Source organism: Apis laboriosa, unplaced genomic scaffold (genome assembly GCF_014066325.1).
Source record: "Apis laboriosa isolate Shangri-la unplaced genomic scaffold, ASM1406632v1 scaffold11_cov152, whole genome shotgun sequence".
NCBI classification, from domain to species: Eukaryota; Metazoa; Arthropoda; class Insecta; order Hymenoptera; family Apidae; genus Apis; species Apis laboriosa.
Window position 1 is genome coordinate 3,575,649 of NW_025221020.1, and position 12,070 is coordinate 3,587,718.

Consider the following 12,070-nt stretch of genomic DNA (forward strand, 5'->3'; position numbering starts at 1 on the left):
ATGTCATGGCATTCGCTTGAGAATTTCTGCTACGGACGTATAATATACGAGACGGGGAGAAAAATACGCGTATAGAAAGGACGATGGAAAAGGAGGGGCAGCCCGCGTATTTGCTTCACTTCCACGAGAGGTTAGCCACCACGTAACAGACATCGCAATCCCTAATTATGCAACCTTCTTCTTCGTCTTCTTTCATCCAGTCATATCTCTCGCCGATATGTTCTCTCGGTTTACTCACTACGGCAAGTAGTAAGTTTTCTCACGCACCTGAGTTTCCGAATGCCAAGCTTGGTATCGCGGCATTTCCAACGTTTTGCGCGCTATTTAGCGCCTACCGCTTCTACAACTGCAATCTAGTCACGAAGGACGTGCCAGCGTTTCTTCTTTTCTTCTTATTCAATGTTTCCGATTGCGTGGCGACTTCTTTATTCCCTTTGTTTTTCCACGGGAAAGTGGATCAACGTAAAAATGTTTTTATTCTTCGGCGCGGAAATGTTTTACCGCTTTTTTACTTTTCTTTTTTTAACTTTAATTTTATTCCATTTTTAGTAACAACAGGATACGATTACGAGTGAAAATCGAACGAGGCGTGTGTTATTTCAAAACTTGAAGGTTTTTTTCGCGCATGCGCTGCAGAGTCATTTTTAAACTTGTAACTGTCAATTGACTTTCGTGGTCCTTCGATTCGGCGTTCGCGAAACAATTTTTCAAACATCGAGTTACGTGTCACTCTCGTCTTGTGTAACAACGAAACGATAACGATCACGAACCTGTCTCGAGTTTTCATGTCCCGATTGACATTGAAACACGTACAAGGACGACACGGTCTTCGGAATTTCTTTGCACACGCGTTCGCGTTTCTTCGATCGTGTTACGCGGTGTTTCGTTTCGTTTGCCACGTACAGGTTATGTGCGATTGTGACCGTATCGCTGACACGAACCGGGCAAATCGTGTGTATTTCTTCGGAATGCGATGCATGGAAAAAAAAAGACGTGATTCAAGTAACAGGCAACGTGTTAAAATGACACGAAACATTCCATGATAAGATTTCGAAAGGTGACAGATTACGATTGATGGCATCAATCGGATGATCGATGGGAAAGTAGCATCGAAAACGTGAGTTGAACACGAAATATATTCATCTAACGTTTATCATTTCAAAAAATACCAGTATATTATTATGGGAAAGTCACGCATAAAGTTTTCACGCGAATCAACATTACGTTTCAAGACGCTATTGGCACTTGTTTTGCAACGTTAAAATATTCGCAGTATTTATCGTTTGGTTTAATGATCCCCTATTGACCGAGCGTTGCATTCACGCATACAAATTGCACAAATGTTCTCTCGCAATAAACAAAGATTTATGGATTCTTTATTAGACGTTTCTTAAACATTTTCGAGGGAAGACTATTTTTCAAACATTGAGTTTTTTTATCGTTTGACTTTTATGCACAAGGAACTTCATTTAAACGCATAGGTTAGGTTTAAAAGCAAAGAAATCGTATGTGTTTCTTATCGTTTTTCTCTTGCCTACGTGGTTCAGCCTTGAGTAGGTAAGCCGGTAATTGTAAACAAATGAGGTGATCGACCTCGATGGCGAACCTTGAGAGTCGCTCTCGGAATTCTTGATATTGGGAAGCGTTGAACTATGCGAATCAGACGACGCGACACGCGCTAGACACGACGTATGTCGAACGATTAGATCGCGATTAATCAAATTCAACATTTATCGTATCGCACTTTGTGCTCCTATTATCCTTTCGCTATCGTTAAAAGACAATGCTTGATTGCATAAGTGGTGGTACGGTTGTCGAAAAAATTTCGAAGGAAGTCTATGCTAGAGAACTAGAAATGGTAAAATCCCAGAATTGTGTCGGCGTATGTCTCATTGCGAAAACCGAGTACAGGCATGCGCGGGTATTAATTACGAATAAAGAACTTCAATTTGTCCATCATTGGTGTTCAGTTTTGCTTAAATAAAAATTGCTAATTCATTAACATTAGAAGATTAAAAAAAAATTATTATATAAACGTAGAATACGATACTTAAATGAAAATTTTTGTTTAATAATAAAATCTATAGAATATTGTTTACAAACGTACAATATATATGTAAAAATTTTAAAAATTAGCAATTAACGAAATAAGAGATTTCAATTTTCAAATATTTATTTGAAACTATTTCAATAGATTAAAAATATAGCTATATAAATATTAGTTCATTCAGAAGGATTACTATTTGCTTTTATCTCATCACAGTGCATGATACAAACGAATCGAATAAATGGAAACGATCCAGAAAAAGAAATAACATTCCTGTACTAAAACAACCATTTAAATCAAGCTAACGTAGTTTATGGAAAAAGCATTTGATCATAAAATCGGTATAAATCGAATGTACCATAAGATCAACATTCTATCTCACGATAGTTAGACGAGAAAATATAATGTTTACTTATGATAAGCAAGAATTCTACTCGGTTCTTAGAAATCTGTAGAAAAAAAGGGATCTAAGTTAGATTAATATCATAATTCGATTTATGGCCCGTATCGTTGCACGTTTTTTTGAAACGCATCCATTCTCCGGCTACTTTCGATAATCGTCGTTTGAAAATTGGTTCTGTTTTTCCATGTATATCCGGTGCCCGTGGCGCCAGTAAATAAAAGTGAAATTGCCATTCGTTCGCGTGGCCTTTGTAATTTGCGACTGTAAACTATAACTTTCACTGGGACTTTCGTTGGTTCTGTCGAAAGAGCAACGTCCCTCGTCCACGAAATGAAATATACGCGAGCCATTATTGTCATCCGTACGCGGGCAAAAGCGAGAGCTATGTCGTAATTGCGCGCGATAAAATTTTACACGACCCGTTCCTTTCGACCACGTATTAACTCGCGTTTCAAGAAAAACGACCGCAAAGTTGGGAATATGGTGTTTGGGTTAGAATTCCGTAATAATCTTGAGAATTTAACGAACGATGCTTAACTGTTATGTTATCGCTGTATCGTTAATTAAAAAAAAAAAAAAAAAAAAAAAAAACATGGAAACTACAGCATGAGAGATAGATCACGGAACTAGCATTAATTTTATGGTTGGCTGTATTCAAATAAACCTTTCGAAAAATTTCAATTTCAATTCGTTTAAACATTATTACTCTTGTTAATTGCTATATTGATCGTTGAAAGAAAATGAAATTCAAACTTTTTACAACTTTGATCCAATCCAACCGAAATATCAATTTTTAACAGATGATAAATAATCAAAATACCAAATATTTAAATTAATAAGAAACTGCTTTACGATTATCGACTTAATCGATTTCTCATCGGTTGTCAACAAAAATTCGCTGATTCTTCCTATTATTTAAAATTTCTAATTTCGAGGATATTAAGAATTCGCGTTCGCGTAAGCGTGAATCCAATAAGCAGAAATTCGCTTAATCAGACAATTTCGATTGATTTAAAATTTTTGCTTCCTACAAATGGAATGTCCACCATAACCGATCATTGCCATTCGTTACACCGAGTCATTCCTCGCTCGAGGAAAATTTTCCCCGTATCTGGATATACGGGTATAGATCGTCCAACATCCGAATGTCGAAAGGAATTCTCGATCGGACAGGCCGATGTCTCGGAACGCGCATACCGGTACCAACGGTCGCGCGTATCCGTGGTACAGGCGCATCAAGAGCAGCTCGAGATAATCGCGCGGCGAGTTCTTAAAGGACGACGTATCTCTATACTAAGCCAATTTAAATACCTTTCCGCGGTATATAGTGGCTTCTTTTCCTAGGCCGGTTGGAAGCTCGGTTCACCGGTGTATAATTATACGTGGGTTAATAATGACTTACGAACTGCAACAGGCCTTCTTGTTCGTTTGTTTAGTGCCACCGATATGTGGTTGCACCGAGGCCGGCCACGATGTTGCATTAAATTGCATCGCGCTAATCTACCCATCGTTCCGTCTCTCTCCTTCTCTTTGTACGCCGCAATTCCAGCCATAAGGAGGCTTTTTTTTCCTTTCCTTTCCTTTCTTTTTTTTTCTTTTCTTTTCTTTTCTTTTCTTTTGTTCGGATAAGAAGGGGGAAAAAATTTTGCTCTCGTCATGAACATTCGCCGATCGTCGATTCTAAACGTTTTCGTTTTCGTTGGTGAACGAAAGGAAATTCCATCGCGGCTGAATCATCGTGTCTACCATCACGAGATTCCACGATTTATCCAAGTTTCATATAATTTTTCACATTCTCTATCTACGTTTCACGGTCAAGTGTTGGTTTAACTGGTTTAAATTATTAGTAATACGCGCGTTAACCAATGTACCTTGATCGGATAGATATTCATTACGCGTTCTAGAGATGTGTTTACTTTCAATTAACACGATACGTAAATGCGTGTTATCGCGGATAATCAATTGGCTGGGAAAATTTCTGTTAGACTCGCTTAAACGAGCGAGTTCTCTATTCACTCAATATCACGGATTAATCGAATTATCTTTTTTAAAGAATAATTACTCGTGTCGGGTAGTATGCATTTATGCATATATTTCTGGCAATTCGAAATATCAAGTGTTAATGCCGAGAATCATTACAAGGGAAGAGAGAGAGTTATTAAAGAGAATCGCCTCATTTTTTTTTTTTTTTTTTTTTTTTTTTATGCCGATCCGTGCAATTTCGCGATCCCACCACCACATACCACATGCGCATTCGATGCAACGGGGAATATCACACGCTCAAGTTTTTCTTCGAAAACGATGCAAGTAGGACATCATTCTTCCTTTATTCTTTTCTCTGGCCTGAATTTGCTCCGGTAACATTCGATGCGTGTAAACGCCACGACTCTATTTATCTTGCACTTCTCTTTTTTCTCGGGAAGAATATAATATACCTGAGAATATCCATCCGTATCTTGTTGAAATCGCGAGCACCCGTTTCGCGCATCGTTTTTCATTTATATACCACCGGACAGAAAATCGATAGTTTTAAACGAAGAATTTTATTTCTTTCTTTCTTCCACTCGTGTTTCCGCGAAAAATCATGTTTCATGCTTGGATACATGAAAATTAGCATACACGAAACGATCGCGATTTCGACGAAACGAACGAGGAAAATATATTTGAAATATATTTGAAACCGTCGTCGATAGGAAGCGCGCATCGATTATATAAAACAACGGTGTATATAACGAACAATCCGCAACGTCGCGTCGATTAGACACGAGAGGATATAAAAGCGATATAAAATTTTTCGAATTGTATATTTGAACAAATTCCCTTTGGCCAAAAGACAAACGAAAAGACAAGTTCGAGTTTCCAAGGGTGGTCGACGAGGTGAAGGAGCAAAAAAAAAAAAAAAAAAAAGTTCACAGGACCGTTGAAGCGAGGAATATCGATTCTCGCGTGTAACGTGGCTCTCTCATTATCGTCTTCCCCAATGCACGACACTATGGTTTAATGCACTGTTATTGCCGTGTATCGCATAATGACTGTGCCCACCGCATAATCCCGTTCCTTTGTCGTCGTACGCCTCGAAACAACACACTTGAATCGATGAATGTTAATCCGTGTCAAACACCGCTTACCACGAAAACGTTCGGCTTATTTCGTGGCTTGATGATACCGCGAGCGCATCGTTATCCGCCCCGTTCAATGTTGCCGCGAACAAATGCATCGGATATCGAGCTTAAACGCGGGAATCGCGTGGTTCGTTCGCGGAAAATTGGTAAAAGCGAAGGATTTGACAGAGGTGTGCGAAAGGGAAAAATTTGTGGGTCAATGGAGGAGAAATACATACGAGGAATACTCGGAGATAAGAGGGATATAATTTGAAGGGTAATTGTTATTAAGGCTCGAGGACTTGGGGCGTAAGAATAAAGGGAAGGAAAGTGGTCGACAAGAACGCTGCAAAGTGTTTGTGCGAGCGGAAATAGTACGCGTACACGCGCGTAGGGAAGGAGGGAAAGGAAATCGAGGGGGCAGGAAGAGGGGGAGAAGGAGATCAGTGAGAAACAGGATGAAGAAATAAATTTGTACGAAGTATTAATAAATGTCAATCCTACTTGATAAGCAAGAAACGAATATTCTTAGGAACGGCGATAATCCGCAGTTGGAACGACGCGTGCAACCTCGTAAAATTTTATCGCTCCCCTATATTCTCTCGTGCCTACCGACGCGACGTTGCGGGCTGTTCGTTATGTACATCGTGTTTTCATAATCGATGCGCGCTTCTTATCGACGGCGGTTTCGAATTAAAGAATAAAGTTTCGAGCGGGGAAGGAGCTCTTCTAGATCTTTGAAAGAAAAAAAAAAAAAAAAAAGGGAGAACGGCTCTCTTCCGCTCGATGAAACCCTCTGAAAGCCGGTTGAAAGCCGCTTCGAGTTTGCGATTGATCGATTCCTTGGAAACGAGACTTCGGTAGAGGTTCGTAGGATACGTGGAGGAACTCGAAATGGTGGTAAAAACGTTTATGAAAAAGGAGGGCAAGTGGGTTTTATGCTCGCCAACGACTTCCTCTCGATCGATCTTCCGGGTTCGTACGGTAAATGCTCGTAACCGATATCGTTTCCTCGAGTAGAACGAGACCTGGCTCTCCATTGTGCGCTGAATGCGCTCTCGTGTGCGAGCAAAGAAAGAGAAGGAGAGGGGGAGAGAGAGGGAGGAAAAGAGGGATACCCCCCGTCCGAGTGTACCACGTGCTCCCGAAGTTTCGAACGGTTATCGTACGATTCGGAATTTAAATTTTAGATCGTAGAGAAATTGCTTCGATTTTTCGAAACTGCGTCGTTTCGATCCCTCGATTCGATATTTTAAAACACTTCCGCCAATATCGCGGTACAATCGTAAAACGAGATAAATCCTGCGCCACGAACGTTTTTTGTAGCAGCGTGGATCTTCCGGGTATCGCCGAGCGTACTATGTAAATATGTCTCGATGTTTTACGATCCAGGGAATGTTTTAAACCGTATTATGCAGACTTTTTCTCTCTCTCCGTTAGAAGAAAAACTCGGAACTTATTTCCTATAAATTATCGATGTGAATTTATTACCGATTTTTTTTCGAGAGAATATCGCTTTGCTCGTGTTGCTCGCGTTCGTATATCTTGTTGAGTTGAACTTATAAATCGGCGCGATTGAGCGATCAAATCGAACGTTTCGAGTCTCAAAGTAATTTCGAAATTGGAAATCTGATCTAATTGGGAGCAAAGATGGGATTAAAGTTTGAACGGCAATTAATTACCGTCGCGCGTTTTACGAAGAAACATAGAATGGACGTTACACGCATCACTTCCGTCCACTCGATCTTCCGGGTTCCACATAAGTGGCGAGCGGCTCGATTCACCGGTATGTATTCCGTAACGACCCGACTAGTAAAACTAGTTTCGATTCGGTGGAACGCAAAACCGAGCGGCGGCCGCGCCGATCTCTCTCCCGGATAAGTCCGTAAACGTTATTGAAAAAGATTGCTCTATGGGAGCTTCTTCTTCATTCATATTCGACGCGCGTGATCATTCACGAAGCGAGCGCGATCCTTTCTGCGATAATCGTGAAAGTATCGCGAAGTGAAAACCGATTCCCAACGCATTCTTCCGATCGTTAACGAAAAATCGGTTAAACGCGGGGAATCTCGGTTGTTTAGAAATCGAGCGCGCGATCTTTTCACTTATTTTCCAACCGTTGTATCCATATAATACTCCGCGTAAACGCGTCTAACTGAGTCTACCTCTTCAAAAAAAATCTCTCGAAAATTATCGAAAAATTATTTTCAAGGCTGACTCGTTGCCGATTTTCCAACCATGGTAGCGCCGTGTTACGCGTTCGCGTTCAAGTTCGCGTGGGCCACTTCCGATCGATCGGTCTTCCGGGTTCCATGCAAGTAACAAATGCTGGACTCGGCGGTAACCGATATCGCGCAACGAGTAAAACTCGTTTCGGTAGAGCATAAAGGGGACAGAGAGGCAGGGCACTCTCTCGTGGATGGCCGTGTAACCCTATAGGAAACCTTCGGCGAGTTTCACTTTGCACTCGCCGTTACCACACGGGACTCGTCCGCGTGGCTCGTTGTCACGGGTACACACGGGAAACGTACGCATCGCTCGTACGCGTGTGAATGCGCTTCCAACAACGCGAGCAACGCACCGTGCCCTAATACGACCACGACTATGGCCTTATTCTTTCGCCAAGTGTCACGCTTGTGTTGGAAAAATAGAGAGGACGACCGGTTGCCAAGTGGTATTCGCGTTCCCCTTTTTTTCCCCCTCCCCCCCTCCCTATCGGTTGCTCCAGTTACACAATCTTCTCCTCTTCCGCTTGAAACGTTTCAGAAAATTTTTTTCTTGGAAAATTAGTATATCCCAATTCTCTCTTTCTTCGCTGATATTTTCGAACGAGCCCTCCCGATGAGATTTAAACGACGACCAGTGATCGCGATACGAAACGAAAGTTTTGTCTCGTTCGTTACCCTTCGAACATGGTGCTCACGCACGATACGTTAGACGAGCGCCCATTTCGAAGTCCATTGTCATCGAAAAAATAACTGTTCTTAACGATACCACCTAACAGGAATCGTAGGCTTTTCTCGGTATATAAGTCATACGAAACACACCGTCCCGTTCGCGGTAGCTGTCTAACGTCCATAGAATTCGAGGCGACACACGATCGCCAACCGGAGATATCTGTGGTAGGCGCGAACGAAAGTCGATAAATTCCTCGTAATCCCGTTTTCTATAGGTGCCTCGCGCCACTCATATCGAACATCTAGTTTTTTCCATTGAAATACCAACGCTTGGGCTCCGACTCGTATCGAGATTCTCGATCACGCCTAAAGCAGAGTTCCTCTGTTACGTGTCGTCGTTACAGCTAAAGGAGAAGGGGGAGGGGAGGAGGAAGAGGAGAAAGAAGAAGAGGACGAGGAAGCAAAAGATATAAAATCGAGTACGCGCTCGTAAGTTCGTAAGCTCGTGTCACGTTCGATATTTTGAAAAAAAAAAAAAAAAAAAACACTCTCGACGGTTAATAAAATATGTTGCACGGAATCCTGGAATCCTGATCTGTCACGAATCGAAAATAAGCAAGGAATAAACCATGATTTTTTTTTCGAATCGTGAATCGAATCGTTCCTCTCAAATTCGATTACGCATCTTTCCATAAACTCTCCATACGTAATACGTGGGATAGAAAGAAAAGGAACTTTTCAAACTTGGCGCGCAATTGCCGAGATCGGCCAATCCCCGAATTTCAGACGGCGAGAATTATGGCGAGGTCGGTACGGTATCGATTCCAGCGGGAATACGAGACACGGGACAACGCGGGGCCATTCCCAACACGAGGATGCACTTTGGATAAGCCGTGGAGGGATCAAAGATACGAGGGTAACGCGGCTGGAATTAATGCGGAATGACTAAGCGGCTGGTCGGCAGGAACGAGCGTTCCACGTACGAGCCCGTGTACTATCGAGAAAATATATTTCTCTTTGCTACCGCCATCGTCCATCTCTCCTATAAACATTTTCAATGTCTCTTGCGCTCCGTTACGTAATCCGCGCCCTTTCACGGTATCTCCTCCTCGTCGTTTCGACGTCTTGCCACGGGCAACCGAGGTATGCGAGGCATACGATACGATACGACGACGCGGCGTGCCGGCTCGAAAGGGCGTGTTCCTCCACTAGGAAGTTCACAGTCCACGGCTTGTGTTTTATTCTTTCCCATCGTGATTCCGCGTTACGTCGGATCGTTAACTTGGTTTGCTACGGGCGTTTCTCTATGAGTTTGTTGTTTATCATGGAAGAAGAGATGATTATCTTCTCTCCCCGTGAATATTCATTTCGATGTTCGTCTACTTCCGCTCGCTTATTATTATACCTCTCCCCGTTATTCGTTATACGTAATGGAATATATATATTTAAAAAAAAATCGAATTCGAAAAAATCGGTTCGAATAAGATAAGAAGAGAATTGAGAGAGGTCCAATTCCAATTACAGCGCGGATAATTCAACGGATAATTCAACGAGAGTTGGAAACGTTGAAACGGAAAGAGCAGATACGATAGGAGCGCGTTCGATCCGAAACCGAACAATGAAATAAAGTATCGTACGTAATGTCGGCCGATACGCAATACGGGTACCCGATAAACTTGAAATACGCGTCTTACCGCCGTTATTTGTAATCATTTTTCGTGGCCTTCGATAAATCGAGTGCGTCAGTCTGATATTCAAATGAGGCAGGGACACCAGCGGTGAAGATAGCGACGAGCACGAGAATGCGAGGGACAGAGGGGGAGAGAGAGAGGGAGAGACGGGGAACGAGAAAGAAAGAAAGAAAGAGAGAGAGGGAGTCGGAGTGAGAGAGGAAAAGGGAGGGGGTATGGGGAGAAAGAGAGAGAGAGAGAGAGAGAGAAGAGGAATAGAGAATGACCGCACTTAGGTCCTTTCGTTACGGAGCGGAGGAATAAGCCTCCTCGGTCAATGGCTGCGGTATCCGCAGGTTCAAGGAAAGCGGGCTGGTCCGATTCGACATCGTGTCGTTCACGGGGAAACCGAACAGGTGACGCTCTCGTGAAAATGCAGGTTAATGGAATGCCGTTGAAATTGCGGCACACGCGCGCAACGTCCTCCTCGAATGGACGTTTCGAAATGGACGATATTTTGAAATATCGATGTACGACGAAGCGAAGGAATCCGATTCTTCTTTCTCTTCGAATGAAAAAAAAAAAAAAAAAATCGAATCGCCGATACTCGGATAATTGGAAATAATAACGGATTGATTCGAGGAATCTCGATTCGATCGGGCCGATCACGAGTGGTTTCGCAAACTCGAATAAATAATTATCCGTGGATTCGCGGCGGGGAGAGTTATCGATCACATACGCGAGACAGACAGAGGGGTAATTTTCTCTCGTCGTTCGAAAGAATCGAAAGATTCGATTACATCGGTGAGGTGGCGGGCAACAACGCCCTGTGCAAACAACGATCGCTCGATGAAAATGCCATCGCGTGTCTTTCTTTTTTTCCTCTCCCTTCGCTCTCGCGCTACACCCTCTATATATATATATATATACATACACACACACACACGTACAGATATATCGGTGTCTCACGAAACGGGGAAAATTTAAACTTGCTCCTGTGTATACTCCGCGAAATAATCCCCCCTGTATGGAAGAACGTTGAAAAGTTGGGTGAAATCGATTGGCGGAGCACGGGAAGTGGGCGCGTTTCTTGGTCGCGTAGAACAGTGGAAAATCGTAGCAGCAGTGTGGAGTATAGGAGGAGGATCGGACGCGATGCCGGGTCTCTCGAAACCGCACCGGTTTTCTTGCCGCCGTTCCTCGAGGACACTTTGACGAACTCTGCGACCACACAGGGTATCGCAGCCAATCCCCCTCCTCTGCTGCATAGCAACAAACCGATCGATCGAACATTTTGGTGGAAAATATTTTCGGGGGAATCGGAATGGACGGTGGGACGAGTGCGAGAGACACGCGAGGTTACCCCGCGTGGGACGCGTGTGAGTGCGGTTATCGATCTAAAAAGTAATCCCATACCGGTGCATGAAGGCGGCAGTCGACATGTTACTATCCATGGGGTGGTTCCATAAATCGCAGCCCTTCTCCGGCAACACGGTTTTTTAACACACGCCCGTTTTCCCGCCGTGGCACCGGTGGAAAAATACCTTCCCCTTTGCGAAAAATACAGGGAGGGGAGAGAGAGAAAGAGAGAGAGAGAGAGAGAGACGATCCTCGTCGATCCTCGAGTTCTATCCACGAATCCTCCGTCTAACTTATTCCGCGAACTCGTTTCCCCGGAGGGAATATCCGCGGATGAAATCGGTCCGTGGATGGCAACAACCGTTTTGCCAACACCTGCACGACCTGGCAGGTTGAAACCGTCGGCTGAACTGAAGTCAGAATGCGCATTCGTCGGTTTCCATGGTAGTGGCCGATGGTGGTGGTGGTGGTGGTAGTGGTGGTGGTGGTGGCGCAGCGGAGGAGCCCGGTAGCTGTGCCCGTGGTGGGGATTGACGGAACAGACCGTCTGCCGGGCTCTGGCTGGTGGCGCGTTCACAACCAGGTGTCGATGC

The 12,070-nt window shown here is 43.4% G+C and overlaps 1 protein-coding gene across 1 annotated transcript in view; it reads right to left on the minus strand.

Annotated features, from left to right (window-relative positions):
• The window catches only part of LOC122719875 (actin cytoskeleton-regulatory complex protein PAN1-like), a 32,202-nt gene extending 20,334 nt beyond the window's left edge, over positions 1-11,868 (minus strand). The window contains exon 1 of the mRNA XM_043946104.1: positions 11,535-11,868. Within this exon, the coding sequence (XP_043802039.1) occupies positions 11,535-11,572 (38 nt within the window). The 5' untranslated portion in view covers positions 11,573-11,868. The remainder of the gene's footprint in view (positions 1-11,534) is intronic.
• Between the last annotated feature and the right edge of the window lie 202 nt (positions 11,869-12,070).